General features: G+C 36.6%; 1 protein-coding gene across 12 annotated transcripts in view; it reads right to left on the bottom strand.

Annotated features, from left to right (window-relative positions):
• Positions 1-19372, bottom strand: part of CEP170 (centrosomal protein 170) — a 131533-nt gene that overhangs the window by 89602 nt on the left and 22559 nt on the right. For 11 of the 12 annotated variants that reach the window (XM_058430697.1, XM_058430696.1, XM_058430695.1 and 8 more), the window contains exons 2-3: positions 12046-12191; positions 8604-8693 (exon numbers count right to left, since the gene is read on the bottom strand). In XM_058430697.1, coding sequence (XP_058286680.1) covers positions 8604-8693; positions 12046-12150 — 195 coding nt within the window. In that variant the 5' untranslated portion in view covers positions 12151-12191. Of the gene's footprint in view, positions 1-8603; positions 8694-12045; positions 12192-14965; positions 14985-19372 lie in introns of those variants that run through there. The other variant, XM_058430688.1, reaches the window with a different exon arrangement.

Raw genomic sequence — 19372 nt, forward strand, 5'->3', positions numbered from 1 at the left:
TCTGTATCTTCAGATGAAGACAGTCACAGACACATTTTCTCTAATGCAAGAATCGATGAGAAAGAATGTGTCCATGGAAAAAAAGAAATTTTCATCCAGTTAGTCATTCAGTAAGAATCACATAGTATTTTTCAAAAAGAATCCCATGGAAAAAAAGAAATTTTCATCCAGTTAGTCATTCATTAAGAATCACGTGGTCTTTTTCAAAAAGAATTTGAATGATTTTGGGTTTTGAGGGGGTTTTGTTTTTGGGGTTCTTTCTGAGACAGGGTCTCGCTCTGTCACCCAAGATGGAGTGCAGTGGCATGGACCACATCTCATTCTGAAGCCTCGACCTCCCAGGCTCAGGTGATTCTCCCACCTCAGCCTCCTCGGTAGCTGGGACTAGAGGCTCGTGCCACCACACCCTGCTAATTTTTAAATTTTTTGTAGATGGGGTCTCACTATGTCGTCCAGGCTGGTCTTGAATTCCTGGGCTCAAGCAATCCTCCTGCACTGGCCTCTCAAAGCACTGGGATTATAGGCATAAGCCACCATGGCCAGCCTCATTTTAAAAGAAGTGTCATATTTTAAAAGAAATATTGACAGCCTTCTTTTTTTTACATCTGTGTTCAAATACTTATTTGATATACTATGTAAGTGGACATATTCTCAACACAAGTATCTATACAAAGGTGACTGGAAGGAAAGAGATGATGTAGACATAAAATTATTGGATTGAGCTTCTAATTATTGTTTATAAATCTAAAAATAACAAGTGTTTTGCAGTTTATGGAGGAAAAAAGATGGCTATCCTATTAACAAAATTATAAGCTGTTAAGTTTTTTTTTTTTTTTTTTTTTTTGAGATGGAGTCTTGCTCTTATTGCCCAGGCTGGAGCGCAATGGCGCAATCTCAGCTCACTACAACTTTTGCCTCCCAGGTCCAAGTGATTCTCCTGCCTCAGCCTCCCAAGTAGCTGGGATTACAGGCACCTGCCACCATGCCTGGCTAATTTTTCTATTTTAGTAGAGATGAGTTTCACCAGGTTGGCCAAGCTGGTCTTGAACTCCTGACCTCAGGTGATTCACCTGCCTCAGCCTCCCAAAGTGCTGGGATTACAGGGGTAAGCTACTGTGCCCAGCCAAAGTTTTTAAAACACTGTGTTTTGACCATGCAAGAAGAAGAAGAACCAGAAATAATACACTAGAATTAACTAAAGACATACAGTACTTGAGATCTAGAATCAACATTTATAAGAGGGATATATGTTCCAGGTGAATACATGTCAACTGATGAGCAGTTAGTTGCATTCCAACAACACTGCCCATTTTGGGTAGCATATACTTTTAAACACCAGGAAAATACGGAATAAAAATTTGAGTTTGTCATGTCTAATTTTTTATTAAAATTTCAAGTTGTTTTAATTACCCTTTTATTCTTACTTTTGTAAATTATTTGTACAATACTTTTTTAAAAAGGGTCCACTGGATTGTTGCCGGAAGTCAGCGACCCTGAACGGAGGGACAAGCTGAAGCCATGGCAGAAGAACATAAATTGTGAAGATTTCATGGACATTTATTAGTTCCCCAAAGTAACACTTTTATAATTTCTTACGCCTGTCTTTACTGCAATCTCTGAACATAAATTGTGAAGATTTCATGGACATTTATCACTTCCCCAATCAATACTCTTGTGATTTCCTATGCCTGTCTTTACTTTAATCTCTTAATCCCGTCATCTTCGTAAACTGAGGATGTATGTTGCCTCAGGACCCCGTGATGATTGTGTTAACTGCACAAATTGTTTAAACAATATGAAATCTGGGCACCTTGAAGAAAGAACAGGATAACAGTGATGTTCAGGGAACAAGGGAGATAACCATTAGGTCTGGCTGCCTGAGAGCCGGGCGGAACAGAGCCATATTTCTCTTCTTTCAAAAGCGAATAGGAGAAATATCGCTGAATTCTTTTTCTCAGGAAAGAACAGTCCTGAGAAAGAGAATGCGTTCCTAGTGGGAGGTCTCTGAAATGGCCGCTCTGGGAATGTCTGTCTTTTACGCTTGCAGATAAGGGATGAAATAAGCCCCGGTCTCCCGTAGCACTCCCAGGCTTATTAGGATGAGGAAATTCCCACCTAATAAATTTTGGTCAGACCGGTTGTCTGCTCTCAAACCCTGTCTGCTGATAAGATGTTATCAAGGACAATGGGTGCCCAGTGGGACATGATACTTCATTAGCAATTTTAATTTCGCCCTGGTCCTGTGGTCCTGTGATCTCGCCCTGCCTCCATTTGCCTTGTGATATTTTATTACCTTGTGAAGCATGTGATCTCTGTGACCCACACCCTATTCATACACTCCCTCCCCTTCTGAAAATCACTAATAAAAACTGGCTGGTTTTGCGGCTTGGGGGGCATCACGGAACCTGCCAACATGTGATGTCTCCCCCGGATACCCAGCTTTAAAATTTCTCTCTTTTGTACTCTTTCCCTTTATTTCTCAGACTGGCCGACACTTAGGGAAACAGAAAAGAACCTACGTGAAATAACGTTGAATTATCGGGGGCGGGTTCCCCTGATACTGGATACAGATGGTAAATGGTGATGACTATCTTTACTGGCATACTGAGACTGAAGGGCCTAGAATTTGCTAAATTTATAGAACACAGAACAAAGGTTATGGTTAACTGCCTATGCAGACATCAAATAAACACCCAACAAGTTTTTCTTTGATAAACTGAAATTTAAAAAATTACTTTATTCTTTCCTTTTTAATTCCATTTTTATCATCTTCTATTTTATTAGATTTGAGATGGCCATAACAGTTTATATGAGAAGACTGCCCTTCCATGGTGAGGAAGTTACAGTAAAATACATACAGGGATTAGGTTATTAAACTCTCATATTTCTATGCATAAATAGCTCTTTGTAATATGCCATAAAATAAGTTTTAAGTCTACAAAAGAAATTAGAAAAAGTTACAATCTTAGTTTCAAGCATATATATAGAGATAGTGGAATATCATTAAGACTCTAGATTATATCTTAGAATGATTTATGAGTAATCCTAAATCACAAGCTTCCAACATGTTTTACAGAAAGGTTGAAATTGTAATACAAAGAAAATTCAAAGGCTTCAGAGACTTATAAACTCTAACTTCAGGTTCATTTCCAAAATGAAGATTTCAGTGTTTTAAAACTTATGTCTTGAATTTACCAAAGTATTCGGAGGATACAGTCACGCATTGCTTAACAACAGGGCAACATTCTGAGAAACGCAACACTAAGCGATTTACTTCACTGTACGAACATTATAGAGTTTACAGTACTTACACAAACCTAGATAGTATAGCCTACTACACACCCAGGCTGTATTGTATAACCTATTGCTCCTAGGCTACAAATCTATACAGCATGTTACTATACTGAATATTGTATGCAATTGTAAAACAGATAGGAATTTTTCAGCTCCATTATAATCTTATGGTACCACTGCCGTGTATGTGGTCTGCCATTATGGGATGCATGACTGTAATTACAAAACAGGAGAACTGAGGAAAATGATGCAAAAGAATGAAAGAAAATGTTAATTTACTAATGTCTGGTAGGCAAAAGATAAACAACTAGATACAGTATTGAAGAGGAGTGCTACAGTTCTGAAGTTCTGAGCCAATTTTATTTGAAACTTGTCTCTAATAACCTAAAACACCACATTTATTCAAAAGGCCTGCGATGACCTAGAAGATCCATTTAAGTTTAAGATTGCATAACTCCCTTAAATATTAAGCACCTGTTGTGTGTTGAACATGTGTACTAGGCACTTTCAGAGATCGAGAAACATAATTTTAACATGCTGCCATTTATGACAAAACTATTCCCTAAAGTCTAAAAAGGCTTAGGAAATATGAGCCAGACACAAAATTTCAGTTCACAAAAATGCAAGTGAAAACATCTGTGAGGAAATAGTCTCCTGAAGGTCTAAAATTACCAATGGAAAAGAGAAAATTTCAAAGAGCAAGAGGAAAAATCACTTAACTAGATCAAATTTTAATAACTTAGATACGGAAAAAAAAATGAGTTTTGTTTCTTTGTCAGTGCCATTTCAACACACCTCTACCTGGTGGTGAGGAAAATGAGGCAAAGAGAATGAAGTAATCGTCAAGATCTTGGAGTCTGGAAGTGGCAATGTTGGGATTCGAACTCAGGTCTCTGAACTACGAATCCTACGAAATGTTCCACATCAAGTGTTCCACATCCCAAAATTCCTCCATTCAAACCACTAACCCCACAGAAGCAAACCAAACTTAAATAAATACCTATTTAATTTACATACAACTAAATGACATAATTGATAGTATAAAATCATATAGCCAGCATACATTATATTGATGATCTGGGAAAGTGAACAGAGCACAACCACCTCAATCTCTCTGCCAGCTACAAAAGCCTCCTCTCCTTCCTTAACCTTTCCTTTCAACCTTTACTGAAGACCATTCTCTACTCTATACCACACAGGTCTGATGCTGGCAGGAACTCTAGTGTGCAAAGGGGACACAGTGTGGCTGGAACACAGACTGCTGATGGGGGCAGTCCAGTAACAAATGGCAGGCCTGGAATGGCACAGGAGGGGTAGGGCAGAGGCCATGGTGGCTACCTGAGGGGCAAGGGCCCCAGTGGAGGAGGCAGGAGGAACTGAAGGCAAACAGGGGTTCCCAAAGAAAGAGAACCTTCAATGGGCTGGCAGGAAAATGGCCCGTTAAAATATCAGCAGTGGAATCGACTGCAGCTTTCTCAGGCAGATTGTAGCCTTCTCATTTCTGGTGGCAATTCCGTAAATTGTAGATCTAGGTCCCTTGGGAGTGTACTCTGGGCTAGGGTGAAAGGGGACAGGAGTGGAAATGATCATTTTTAAGTTGAATTTAGTTGGTAAGTGATTTTTCTAAACAGTAACAGTGAATTCTTTGAAAAGTATATAGGCTACAGGGTGCTAAACTTGTCTTTGCTGCTTTTCTTACCATAATAAAAATAACTTGTATTTACTGAATGCTTATTATGTACTGTTGTTTAAAATTATTAGCTTATTTATATCTTCACAACACATACAACATGCTCACACAAACTGTGAGTAACATTTTATTATTTCTATTTTTAAAAAAATTGAGGAATAGAGAACTTAGGTAACTTGTCCAAGGTGACATCAAAGCTGGGTTCATAACCACTACACTGTGTCCCCCTACCTCCAAAATTACTACTTTTAACCTGATACTTAAAGTTCTAGAATAATATGGATAATAAGAGTAAATAGGCTGTGAATAATAGTCTACAAGTTCTCTTATGACTAAAATGCATGCCAGTTGGTAGTTCATAGACTTTTGACATTTTTTGGCTGCTAAAGACCTTTGTGGCATGTTTCTTAGGCTGTCATTTGGCTAACAGTATATTTATCATTTATGTAATGCTTTAAAGTTCTATACTAAGCGCACACTCAAATGTACTGTTACATTTAATCCCCATAACAATACTACAGAGCGGGAATTATTTCATCATTTAATAGCTGAAGCAAGATTCTGCACTGCATCTTTGCTTTCATAAACTTCAACTCTACATGTTTACACACTTTTTTTTTTTTGAGACGGAGTCTCGCTCTGTCGCCCAGGCTGGAGTGCAGTGGCGCAATCTCGGCTCACTGCAAGCTCCGCCTCCCGGGTTCACGCCATTCTCCTGCCTCAGCCTCTCCGAGTAGCCGGGACTACAGGCGCCCGCCACCACGCCCGGCTAATTTTTTGTATTTTTTAGTAGAGACGGGGTTTCACCGTGGTCTCGATTTCCTGACCTCGTGATCCGCCTGCCTCGGCCTCCCAAAGTGCTGGGATTACAAGCGTGAGCCACCGCGCCTGGCCATGTTTACACACTTTGGAAGGTAGTATATATGAGAAAACTGAATTTCAGAGAGATTTAGTGATTTGTCCCAGGTTACACTGCTGATAAATAACAGATCTGAGTTTCAAATCCTGGTCCTGATTTCAAGCTCAAAATGCAGATGTTGCTCTCCATGAGTTAGTATCTTTCACAATATTATTGAGTATAATCAAATGATAAGAAAGGCCAACCTAGAAAAATGTCATTCATATTTCACCTGATTATTTTTGGAACCAATGCCAAGTAATTTCCATATTTGATCATAGACTTTTAAAAGACTAAAATGCTGATGTAATTCCCGCTTATTATTTTCCAAAATAACAATGTAAAGACATACAGACTACCACTGTTCATCTGTTGTCAAGATGAAACTTTCTGGACTTAAAGACAATATAACATTGTTAAAATATTCCACATATAGAAGTTAAAATTTTTCACTCTAAATTCTTCAAGTAGAAAATTCATTGAATTCCACTCAAAGATTTCCTGGGTTCATGCACCGTGCAGAGCCCTCTGCCAGGCACTGTGGTCACAGAAGCAGAAGGCACGTGAACTTATTCAGGAGCTCATAATTTAGCATAGCTACAGAGGTATAAAAGTAGATTTAATACCAGGTTGATCAAGGACACAAAGGCTTATGGGTGTGGAGAAGGAAGAAATTCTAGCAAAAAGGAGCTGAGAATCAAAATTGCTAACATTCATGCCTAATGTTACAACAGTTTCTACCTACTCTGCCTATCTCTGTTAATTTTAATCCTTTCAACATGTCAACATCAGCAGGTTAAAATTCCTAAGTAAATGGGCCTCTGTTTCATCTCTTCAAAAAGAAGTAGAATTTGAGCTTTATTTTAAAAAATGTGTAAAACTTTTATAAATGGCAAGGAAGATGGGAGAAATAGTAGACTGAAGAAAATCTAACAAATTATTTGAAGAAAGACATAGCATAGCAGGAAGACTACTGTTTTGGAAGAAGAGCAAGGGAAAATGTAATGATGGAGCATCAATCTGGAAAGGTGGATAATGCCAAATGTGAGGGTTTTCAGGGCAAACATGAAGAACATACACTTAATTCTATATGCTTTGAGAAAAAAAAAAAGGCTTGAATAAAACCAACAGAGAAAAAAAAAGGCTTGAATAAAACCAACAGGAAAACATGCCTACAAAAAATTTGTATTTATCTCAAAGAATAAATATAAAAGTCCTTCAGTAGCAGGCCAATTCAGAATTGGTAAAAAAAAAAAAATGTATTACCATATTTGCCAAATTTCTGCATGTTCTTGTATATAATGTTTGATGTACATTTGAAAAGCATGAATAGTCTGAAGCAGTTGGGATACACTTATTTCTGTTAAATTCATTTTAAGAATTTCAACAGCACAGATACGAACAACACAGTATTTGCTTGTGTTAGCAGAACCATAAGAAAATGAAGAAACTAAAATAAGAGAAATAATTCAATACTTTAGCACTCTTTTTAGTTTGTGGCTACTTATGCCAAATGTAGACAGACCAAATGAAGACATAAGAAAAAATTCACTTCAGTAACAAAAATATATTCAAAGTATGAATTCCAAGAATAATGAACATTGGCGTTTAGATAATGTACTATATTTGTGAAGGCAAATGGTTGTGTTGTTTCACCTTTTTTACCCTAGCAGAGAAAGTTGTCTGCTCTCTGGCACCTTTCCATCTTTCTTTTCTTTTCTTTTTTTTGAGATGCAGTCTTGTTCTGTCACCCAGGCTGGAGTGCAGTGGTGCCATCTCGGCTCACTGCAACCTCTGCCTCCCGGGTTCAAGTGATTCTCCTGCCTCAGCCTCCTGAGTAGCTGGAACTACAGGCACGTGCCACCATGCCCAGCTAATTTTTGTATTTTTAGTAGAGACGGGGTTTCACCATGTTGGCCAGGCTGGTCTCCAGCTCCTGACCTCAGGTGATCTGCCCGCCTCAGCCTCCCAAAGTGCTGGGATTACAGGTGTGAGCCACCGCACCCAGCTCCATCTTTTTTTTTTTTTTTTTTTTTTGAGACAGAGTCTCGCTCTTTCGCCCAGGCTGGAGTGCAGTGGCGCTATCTCGGCTCACTACAAGCTCTGCCTCCCGGGTTCACGCCATTCTCCTGCCTCAGCCTCCCGAGTAGCTGGGACTACAGGCGCCCGCCACCGCGCCCCGTTGATTTTTTGTATTTTTAGTACAGACGGGGTTTCACCGTGTTAGCCAGGATGGTCTCGATCTCCTGACCTCATGATCTGCCCGCCTCGGCCTCCCAAAGTGCTGGGATTACAGGCGTGAGCCACCGCGCCTGGCCCCGGCTCCATCTTTATTTTCTAAACTTAACCATTACTTCTCTGTCCCTGAGAGTACTTTTTTGCATTCTCACTGCCATGACTTTTTACCGTTTTCCCTCATATAAATTATAGCCATATAGTGAAGTCAAGCTTAGGTTCCAACTCCTTAAAGAAGTCTTCTTTAGCCATCACAGACAATGACAACCACCTTCTGGATTCATCTGCTTATACAGTTTCTTTGGAATATGGGCTAGTTTCATATTCTATTGGATGGTCCCCAAAGTGCTATGTACCTGATAAGCATTTAAAAATAAAATACAAAGTAAAGAAAAAGAAAATGTAGCTAGGAAATGTAATCTGATTTTTCTTTTTACAAAATTAAACAAATGTTCAAACAAGACAAAAAATAAACCATTAACTTACCCCATTTAGGCTGCCCAAATCTTTCACTAAATGTTCATCCGTAGAGGCATCATAGTTGATGACAGCATGTTGCTTATCCACACTACGAGACTGAAAGGAATTTTTTAAGTTAATGAATACAAGAAAATACTAGAATAAATACCAGTCACATTTTGGCAAGATACCTAATATTAATAGGACAGTAAATATAGGGAAATATCAAAGTAAATGTGGATTAAATGAGATTAAAATAGTGCCACTATACAACAAAAATTTTTAGCATCACTCCCCAAAGAGGAAAGCATAAAATTTTAAAGATAATTCTTTTCTACTAAATTCACATGTTCTACTATTAAGAATTTACATCAGCTGACTTTGTTGAATGTATTAACTTAATTTTTTTAAACTTAAAACTGTTATAGAGAAATCATGTGAATTATAATTTTACCATATTTTACATATCTTATTGTAAAAAACATTTACCTTGTAGGATTTTCTTCTTTCAAAACAAAAAATGAGCATAAACTATTTAAAGAGTCCAAAGATTTAGAGGAAAAGGGACACAATATGACATGTTTCAGAACAAAATTATCTTCACTTAAAATATGGGCTCTAAAACTGGAATTCACGGGACAGCTCTAAGAGGGAAAGGGACTGGAAGTCAAAAAGAAGATATTTTAATGGCAAACTGTGGTTTTTGAAAATTGCTTTTAAGTTTCTTTTAAAGTTTTCTCTCTCTGTGTCTCTCTCCAGAGCTTAGTAAGTTTTCTGCAGATGGAAGCACCCGAAAGCAGAACGATAAGCCTGTGGACATTGGCATTGAAAGGAAATATCATTATAGTCATAGAAGAAACAGTCTGTGAACCAATGAATCTGAACTTGATCACCATGTACTACGGGGTTACTGTGTCAACCCTGGTATACTAAAAGCAAAGAGAGTATCAAAAATGGGGAACAGACATGACTTCCAATTTTTGGTCCAACATGGAAAGAATCTGAAGTCATGGCTCCCATCTTCATAATAAGAAAAATGTTGAACAAACTGAAAACCAAAAACTCATCTTAGTTTTTCAGAGACCTGAGGTCACAAGACAAATTGCCACCCCGAAAAGTAGAGAGACAAGCAAATATAGAGAGAATCACAGCTTGCCAGGAGCATAAGCCTCCGCTAGAAACAGCAACCAGTAGGACAACTTAAAGGTGAAGTGATTAATTGCTGGAGACTTGAGGGTGGACCAACTTGAGATTTTAAAAAACTCCTGCATTAAATCTAAAAATTACTTAAAATTCATTTTTGTTTTCATTATTTTAAATTTTTATTCTTCTGGTTAAACTAATGAAATACTAAATTCAGTTTTTAAGTTGGCAAGAAGCAACAAAGCACCACTCAGCAAAATAATTTCACCATATTGCTGATGTATTAAGTCGATCTACTCTAAGGATAAAACCTCCAAATGTTGTTAGGAGAAGTGAGATTTCAAGTACATGTAGGCTCTCAATAAATACTGAATGGATCCTCATAAATAATCTCTCTCTGAGGAAAAGAGTACATAGAAAAAGGGCAGAAATCCTTTGGACAATGGACTGAAATTCAAAGAAAAAAATCTAAATTAGAGTTGCAAAAAGGCAAATTCCAAAGCAAAGTGAAATGTTACCATTAGATATAGGAATAAAGGAGTCAGATGGCTGCTCATGGTGGCTTTCAAAAGAGTGTGATAAACACAGATGAGGGACATTGAGAAAAAATGATTTGGGGAGGAAGTAATTTAGGACAAGCTGCTTCACTAAGTCTACAACTTGTCTGAAATCTGGAATATCCTTAATCTACAATGTACCCTGCCCTCCAACTGCTTATGGTGAACACTGACAGTACATAAACAACTACAGCAAAAGATAGAGCACACTTAAGACCTAAGAGAACAACAGAGTCCACTCAGTCGAGAGAGATGCCATTACAACCCTGGGGATCAGGGAGTGAGGAGTGGGCCTGTTATGTGGGATCACAAGAATACATCGTTTGTTTGTTTAATAAAGACAGTAACAATTCAAGAAGAGTAGTCAGGAACTCAAGGCAAAGAAGATCAGTTTAGTACTCACAGTACAAGACAATCCCATTTGTGTAACTATTTTTTAAAAAAAGCAGCCAATAAAAAAAAAAATCCTATGTTTTTGGTTATTATGAAATGTATATAAAGTATCAGTGTGTTTCGGCACCCATGACAGGAATTAAGCAGAAGACCAAGATTATAGAACATAATACATCTAGCGACCGAGTCAAGGAAAACTGAGGGAATAGGAAGAGTATGTAATGGATATCTAACCACTTAAGCATTAAACTGTTTTCATTTCTACATAATCAAATTCACATTTCCTCTAGATTAAACTGAACCAGAAGGTGCATGACAACTTGATGTTCACAACCCATTTGGATATTTCAATGAAAATTTAATAAAAATCTCTCAGAAATACATAATTTAAATCCTAACAAAGATTGCTAACTTAATCACGTTTCTGATACCAATGGGAAAACCTTAGCTGATCTGAGCTTAAAACTGCAAAGACAGGCAATTTTGACCAGGCCCTTTTTTTCCTGTTACTTAAACTTCTGGTAAGAATGAAAGACTCCAGTCCCTGTCCTTTTATAGCGGGGGTGTCCCATCTTTTGGCTTCCCTGGGCCACACTGGAAGAAGAAGAATTGTCTTGGGCCACACATAAAATACATTAACAACAGCTGATGAACTAAAAAAAAAAATTGCAAAAAAAAAACCTCATAATATTTTAAGCAAGTTTATGAATTTGTGCTGGGCCACATTCAAAGCCGTCCTGGGCCCCAGGTTGGATGAGCTTGTTTTATAGCGTTTTCCCTGTAAGAGTCTATGCCTCCTCCATCTGATTCTTACTCCTATAGAGACCCTCTTCCTGAGGCTGTGCGCTCTTGAGGATCCATTTTACTTGGAGTAACTTACAGTAACTTTTATACTATCTCTGTGTATCACATAACATCACATTGTATACCTTAAATATACACAATAAAATTTACTTTTAAAAATTGTCAACAATCTTTACTTATGCTTGAACTCCTGGCAGGTATCATAGTGAACATCTCTAAAAGTGATAAAACTAACTTCCATTATCACTGAGTATCAGCGATCAAAATTCAGTTTTACTCCATGCCATGCTGATTTTTGCAATGTCTTATTTTAAAAGCATATAATGTGAAACTTTCTGCTTACTAATAAACTTCTTTATTCTGAGAACTTATTTTTCTAAATTGAATCCTCAAGACTTAGAACTTTTTTTTAGATGATTCAAGGTGGCAAAAAATTAATTAGAATGATAGCTGGAGCTAAAAGGAGAGAAAGTTCAAATCTAAATAGCACTGTTTTCTAAAGGAGTAGAAAAAGATTTTATACTAATTTCAAGTTTTGAATAAACACATATAGAGAAGGTTGACGCAATTACCTGCAACATGAGCTCACAGTCATCTCTTCCAACAAAAATCATTTCTCGTGGCAGCCTGTGGCGAGTGCCTCCACTGCTCACCAAAAACCAGGATGTTAAGCTCATTTTCTGCTTAGCTTCTAAGTCTTTGGCAAAGCTACGTCATCCTGAAGAGAAACATGAAGAAAAATATACATTCAGATATTTTTAGCTTTAGTGGCTATTCACCAAACACTGGAAGGCCTAAGAATAGAACTGTATTCATCAACATTTATACTTAATTAAATGAACTGTCCACAGGTCCCAGGAAATGACATATATACTAAATTCTCATCAGTGAAGTAAGCCCACGGAATCCACTAAGAGTCCAATTAAAAAGGAAGAGATTAAGGCAATAAGTGGGTGCTCAACTAGCAAACTTTTAGAGTTTTCATACTTCTGAAAGCCTTTTAGCATAGTTTATAAAGGTCTATAATCCTCAAGTAAATGCCCATGTTAGCATCATGTTAGTATCAGAAAAATAGCAATACTGTACCAATAAATGTCTTAGGTACAAATGGTTTGAGAAAGACACAATGAGTTCAGTAACTATATATGATACCTGATTAAGAACTATGTTGACCAAATAAATTGCTCCTTTGTCTACCAGGTGTAAACCACAGAATGCAATTTCAATTTCTTTTTCCTCACATGTACTTTATTTTCTTAATACATTTTCCTAGAGCAGCAATTCTGAAACATCCTGTTCTTGGGACCCTTTTATACTCTTTAAAAAATGAACTCCAAAGAGCATTTGTTTACATTGGCAATACATATATATATATATATATATAGAGAGAGAGAGAGAGAGAGAGAGATACACGTACATATATATATACACATATATATGTACGTATATATATAGTTTACATATTAGAAATGAAACTGGTATTTATTTATTAATTCATTTAAAATAACATTAACCCAATTTCATTTAAAAATTACTAACATTTCTATAACAAAGTAACCATATTTTCCAAAACAAAAATAAGTGAGAAGAGTAGCACTATTTTACATTTTGCAAATCTCTTTAATGTCTACCTTAAAAAAATAAAACCGGTATCAGCTTTGAATTTAATCCATTGCCATATACTGCTTAACTTGAACTATATAAAGAAAACCTGGCTTCATACAGATAAACAGGTGGAAAAGGGAGAGGTATTTTAATAGCCTTTTCAAATAATTGTAATTATTTTGTAATTTCTTTGATACTACATAAAGATTATACAAGCAGTAATTTCTTGAAGGTTTTTTGCAATATGGAATCTGAACTTTTCACACACTATGTTAGAGGAAAATCCATTTTACGGCTGGGCACGGTGGCTCACGCCAGTAATCCCAGCACTTTGGGAGGCCGAGGCGGGCAGATCACCTGAGGTCAGGAGTTCAAGACCAGCCTGACCAACATGGAGAAACCCCGACTCTACTAAAAATACAAAATTAGCTGAACCTGGGAGGCAGAAGTTGCAGTTAGCTGAGATCACGCCACTGCACTTCGTCCTGGGCAACAGGAGTGAAACTCCGTCTCAAAACAACAAAAAAGAAAAACTATCTTATACTTTGATGGGATTTTGTAACACAATAATATATTGGTCCTTGGGAAAATATTGCTTTCCTGAGTAATGCAGATCTTCCAATGTTGACGTGTTTCATTATACTATTTTAAAACATCACACTCGTTAACATTACCACCTATCTTACCATAAAAGTCTTTTAAGTACAGGGCAGCTGTTAAGCTCATGATGGCAGAATCAAGTTTTCTAAAATTCTAGCTTCCTCTTAACAGCTCAAATATTATCATTGGTCCAAAAAAAAAAAATCCTGTCACTTAAATTCCTTGAAGTGACAAGCTCATGTTGTCTGTCAAATACCCAAGTCTATATAACCAAAATGTGTCTCTCAGTCATTTGTTTAAAGTAAAGTGGTATTTTATTAAATCAAGAGTCTAGTTCTGCAGACAACTCATATAAGGACACAATTTCTCCTTCAGAGAACCACAGCACTTTGGTATATGCAGCATAAGTGCTCTATGCATACTTCTATTTAGTCACATAGAATATTCAAAAGATGTGACTCGAGGGTCAGATTTAATAAAATTAATAACTTTTACCATTTCATCGAGAACATTCTTAAGTGAAACTGGCTTAAAAAACAAACAAAGAAACTCAGGAGTATACAGCAATGATGAATGCAATTACTTCTTGGAGAATTTGGTGCCACTACTTTGATCTATGCTAAAGAGCCAGAAACGTCCATCGTTTTTGTAATGTCAGGGCAAATGTCAATAAAATAAAAAAGGCAAATAATGCTTTGATGTCATTATGAAAAAGGTTTTGACCTGTGGACCCTTGTAAGGTTTACCGAAGGCCTGTGGACTGAGAGCTTTGAGAATGGGGCTTGGTCATTAAGGGAATAAGCCCTGGAGTCATATAGACAGATATGAGTCTGAATCCTAGTTCTACCACTTTTTATTCTGCATGACCTTAGGCTAGCTATTTATCCCATGTCCGTTAGTTTCTTCTTCAATAAAATAAGAATAATGTCAGTTTGCACTCAAGTTCTTTCTTATGAATCAAAAGAATAATACTTGTAAATATTTTCCCATTCAATGGTATACTTTACTACACTTGAATTAGAGGCAAACTATACTATAGTAAAATGAAATATTCTGCAATAAGAAATATATCTCTATATATTAAACCAAAATCCTGTAAAACGCAGAAATTTTGTTAAGGTAAAATCTTGAATATCATATGTTATCTATACACACATGAAAAACAATGGATTTCACCAAAGCAAGTAAATAATTTTCCATAAAGCTACAACAATCAACTCTACTCCCTCCTCAGCTTATCTGATATAGTTGATTTATGTGGATTATTAAATCTCCCATTTACTCAACTCCTTAATGCAGATGTTGTTGGTCTTCCATCTGTCTACTTTGTCAATTTGGTTTTTAGCATTTCTTTCCCTGGTTCAGAATATATACTTCCTGGCCAAGTCTATAAAGGAGAATCCAAATTTTACTGGAGAAAAAAGCCCTCCAATCTAAATATAGTATATAATTTGCATACTGTATTTTCAGGGAGGGACAATTTTAAAACACAACATGAATAAATAGGTCAACAGTTACACGTTTACTCAAAGGACCTGAAACAAAACCCAATATTAAGACATATTAAAAGAAAATAAACCCAACCTACATACAGTAAACTAAAATACGACAGCCAAATATGGATAACAGAAACAGTTTCTAAATATAGCAAAGTCCCAGAGTTAATGAGCATTATTCATATGCTCTAAAAACATACTTTAAGTATTTACATAATATCAAGCATAATTATATAAAACACAAATAAATATGTAATATATAATTGTACAATATAAGCATGCAATAATTATAAGTTGGATATAATAAAATAAAAATAATGACTTTTTACATATTTCATCTTGACTTTAATAAGACTTAAAAGAACACATAGTTTCTGAAAAATACAAACAAAACACATAATACTCAAGATGTGGAATATTTATTTCTTGAGCTGGGGAATGACCCTGAGTCCACTTACAGCTTCTCTGCTGAGTGGGAATGTGATATAACAGGAAGCTACTGTCTGTTTTTATATGAGACTTTCTACCTATCAGACAGCTTTCCAACTGGTCCCTCAGTATTAGATACTCTTTTTCTACTAATTGGATATTACTAACACCCACACATGGATAAAACTGAAACCTGGTTGGTAGTTTCTTCAGTAGCCAAGGCACGTGATTCAACTCAGGTTCTGCTAAATGGTGGGAAAGGAGCCTTTGGGTTTGCAACTTGTAGAGAACATGACCAAGGTCTTAACCAGATGTGATAGCAGGTACATTTCTTACCAGAATTTCTGGATTAGTCAAATAGACACGGGTTTTCGAATAGACTTTCTGAATTAAATTACCAGTCCCTCATGCTTCCTAAATGACTGCAAAAATATATACATTACGTTTCTGCATTTCAGGTATCCTGCTTGTAAGGGAAAAAAAAAAAGCCAAGAAGACAGCATCTAAAGATGCAATTGACAGAAATGATCTGAAGTGACTATTTTGGAACTCTGGCATATAGTAAAAGAGGGTGATAAATGTCATGGAATTTCCATCTTTCATGGCAGCAGCTATCACTCATTCCACAGCCACAATCCCAACAGCTCCAAGAAGCAGCCTGGAGACAGCCTCCTGCATTCCTAGTGTGGCTTCCTGGAGCCAGGGTATGCAAAAAGGAACTAGTCTTCCAAATATTGGATTGCATGATCTCATTGCTGCTTTTGATTACTGAGGAACCAACACAAAAGCTGGCCACCAGTACTTCAATACCCACGGGCCTAAGAAACTTCCAAGGAATTTATTATATAAAGACAATGTGTGTGTGTTTGTTTTTCTTTCTCCTTTTTGAGGCCAGATATTTAAAGCAATCTTTATCAGGTCAATAGCTGACCACAGAGGAAACAGAAGAAACTTCAGTGACCACATTATAACAAAAACTACACACCTTGCAAAAACAGTTTACAAAACAGTTTACAAAAACAGTTTACAAAAGTCACAAACTTTTGAAGTTTGTGACTTTATCCCTCAACAAGTAAGATTCAGCAATCCCTGGAGAGTGAAAGGATTACATTTCCAGATCTACCACAACATAATGTTTAAAAGGTCTAGTTCTCACCGGGCATGGTAGCCCACATATGTAATCTCTCCACTTTGGGAGGTGGATGCAGGAGGATTCCTTGAGCCCAGGAATTCGAGACCAGCCTGGGCAACATAATGAGACCTCATACCTATGAAAAACTAAAAAAAAAATAGTTGGGCATAGTGGCATCCAAGAGGTTGAAGCTGCAGTGAGCCATGATCATGCCCTGCACTCTAGTCTGGGCAACAGAGTGAAACACTGCCTCAAAACAAATGAATAAATAAAAATAAGATAAAAAATACAGTTCTCAAAAAAAAAACATAATGAAAATAAACAACAAAAAAGATCTGACAGAAACTCTCCCATTAAAGCCCAATGTAGTTATTAGTCGAAGGTGTTAAATCAACTATCTACTGTCTTAAATATGTTGAATGAGATAAAGAAAACCATCAACAAAAAAATTAGCAAAACAATGTATGAGAAAAATGAGAATATCAGTAGGAAGGCAGAAATTATGAAAAGGAACCAAACAGATTCTGGAGCTGAAAAGCAGACTAACTGAAGTAAGAAAAACTCACTAGAGGGGCTCAAAAGCAGATATGAGCAGGAGTTAGAAAGGTTCAGTGAACTTGAAGATAAGAACACTGAGGTTGTCTTATCTTCAATATGAGAAGCAGAAAAACAAATGAAGTAAAATGAACAGAGCCGGAGGCACCAGTAGGATATCACCAAACATACTAATATATACATTATAGGTGTCCCAGAAGGAAATATGACAGAAAAGTATTTGAAGTCTTAATGGAAAAATACTTCCAAAATACATCAATACACACATCCTAGAAGCTCAATAAACGGCCAGCAGATAAACTCAAAGAGCTCCACACAAGAAACATTACAGTCAAATTGTCAGAACCTAAAGAAATAGAAAGAATTTTGAAAACAGTGACAGAAGTGACTCTTCATGTACAATGGAGCCTCTGTAAGATAAACAGCAGATTTCTTCTCAGGAACTATGGAGACTAGAAAGCAGTGGGATGGCAGTGGGAAAGGAGAAGGAAAAAAAACAACTGTCAACCAAGAATTTTATACCCAACAAAACTATCTTTCAAGCATTATTTTGATTTTTAAAGCAAGCAGAAATTAAGATATTTCTAGTTCAGTTTTTTTTTGTCAGCACAGTGCCCTACAAAAAATGTGAAAGACATTTGGGCTGCAATGAAAGGACACGAGATAGTAACTTAAAACTGTGATAAAAATCTTTAAAACCACTGATAAAGGTATCTATAAAGGTAAATGTAAATCCACTGTTTTCATACTTTTCATATGGTTTGTAACTTCTGTTTTTCCTATATGGTTTAATAAACAAGTTCATAAAGCAATCATTATAATATGTTACTGGAAAGGGAATGTATAAAGGTGTAATTTGTTGACAATTATAATATTACGTGGGAGGAATGGAGATGTGCACAAGTGAAGTATCTGTATACTCTTGAAACTAAATTGATATATTCAAACTAGGTTTATAAGTTTAAGATATTAATTGGAATCACCAAGGTAACAACTAAGAAAATACATTAAAAATATACAGTAAAAGAAAGAAAAGGGAAATCAAAATGATACACTACAAAAAAGTTCAATTTTTAAAAAGACAATAATAAAGGAATAAAAGAAAAAACACATAAAGAAGACAAATAGATTGATGACAGAATTAAAACCATCTTTATGCTGGGTGCGGTGGCTCATGTCTGTAATTCCAGCACTTCACTTAAAGTGATTAATAATATACCTAAAGCAAACCCCCAAATTCTTCCATTTTTCCGTATCAGCAATCGTCACCGTCTTTTCTTCTTCTTCTTCTTTTTTTTTTTTTTTTTTTTGAGACAAGGTGCGGCTCTCTATTGCTTAGGCTGGTGTTCAGTGGCAAGATCTCAGCACACTGCAACCTCCACCTCCCAAGCTCAAGTTCCAGGTTCCCACCTCACCCTCTTGAGTAACGGGGACTACAGGTACGCACCACCACACCCAGCTAATTTTTGCATTTTTTTTAGAGATGGGGTTTTGCCATGTTGCCCAGCCTGGTCTTGAACTCATGAGTTTAAGCAATCCACCTGCTTCAGCCTCTCAAAAGTACTGAGACTACAGGTGTGAGCCACCATGCCCGGCCTTCAGTGTTTCTTCTAATACTGTAGTACTTGTTCTTGAAAGCAGACTAGACATAATACAAAATTATATCAGTCTCTATCTTCTGTGCTTATTAATTTTAGCATTTAGGAAATCTCAAAGAGTATTAGAAAGTACAAAACTAACAGATTTGCTTTTTGGTAAGTTTATTCCCATTCCCCCAGGGCAGAGTTGGCCATACTTTTCTCTGTAGTCCCACAATATTTTGTTCAAACATTTATTATGCTACAATTTAAACTGTAATTTTTAGCATTAATAATTCTATACTGTAACGATATGATTACACCTCAAGTTGATGAGCTCTCTGAAGGCAGCAAAACTGTCTTCCTCCATTCCTCCCTTCTTTCAACAGCTATTGAGAAGCCTGGGGAATCCAGGCACTCTGAGGATCAAGGACACATAAAGATAAAACAAACAAAAATATCTTGCCTCAAGGAACTCAATACTGCAGGGAATGGCAGTTAGTAG

This window comes from Hylobates moloch, unplaced genomic scaffold (assembly GCF_009828535.3).
Source record: "Hylobates moloch isolate HMO894 unplaced genomic scaffold, HMol_V3 SCAFFOLD_18, whole genome shotgun sequence".
NCBI lineage: Eukaryota > Metazoa > Chordata > Mammalia > Primates > Hylobatidae > Hylobates > Hylobates moloch.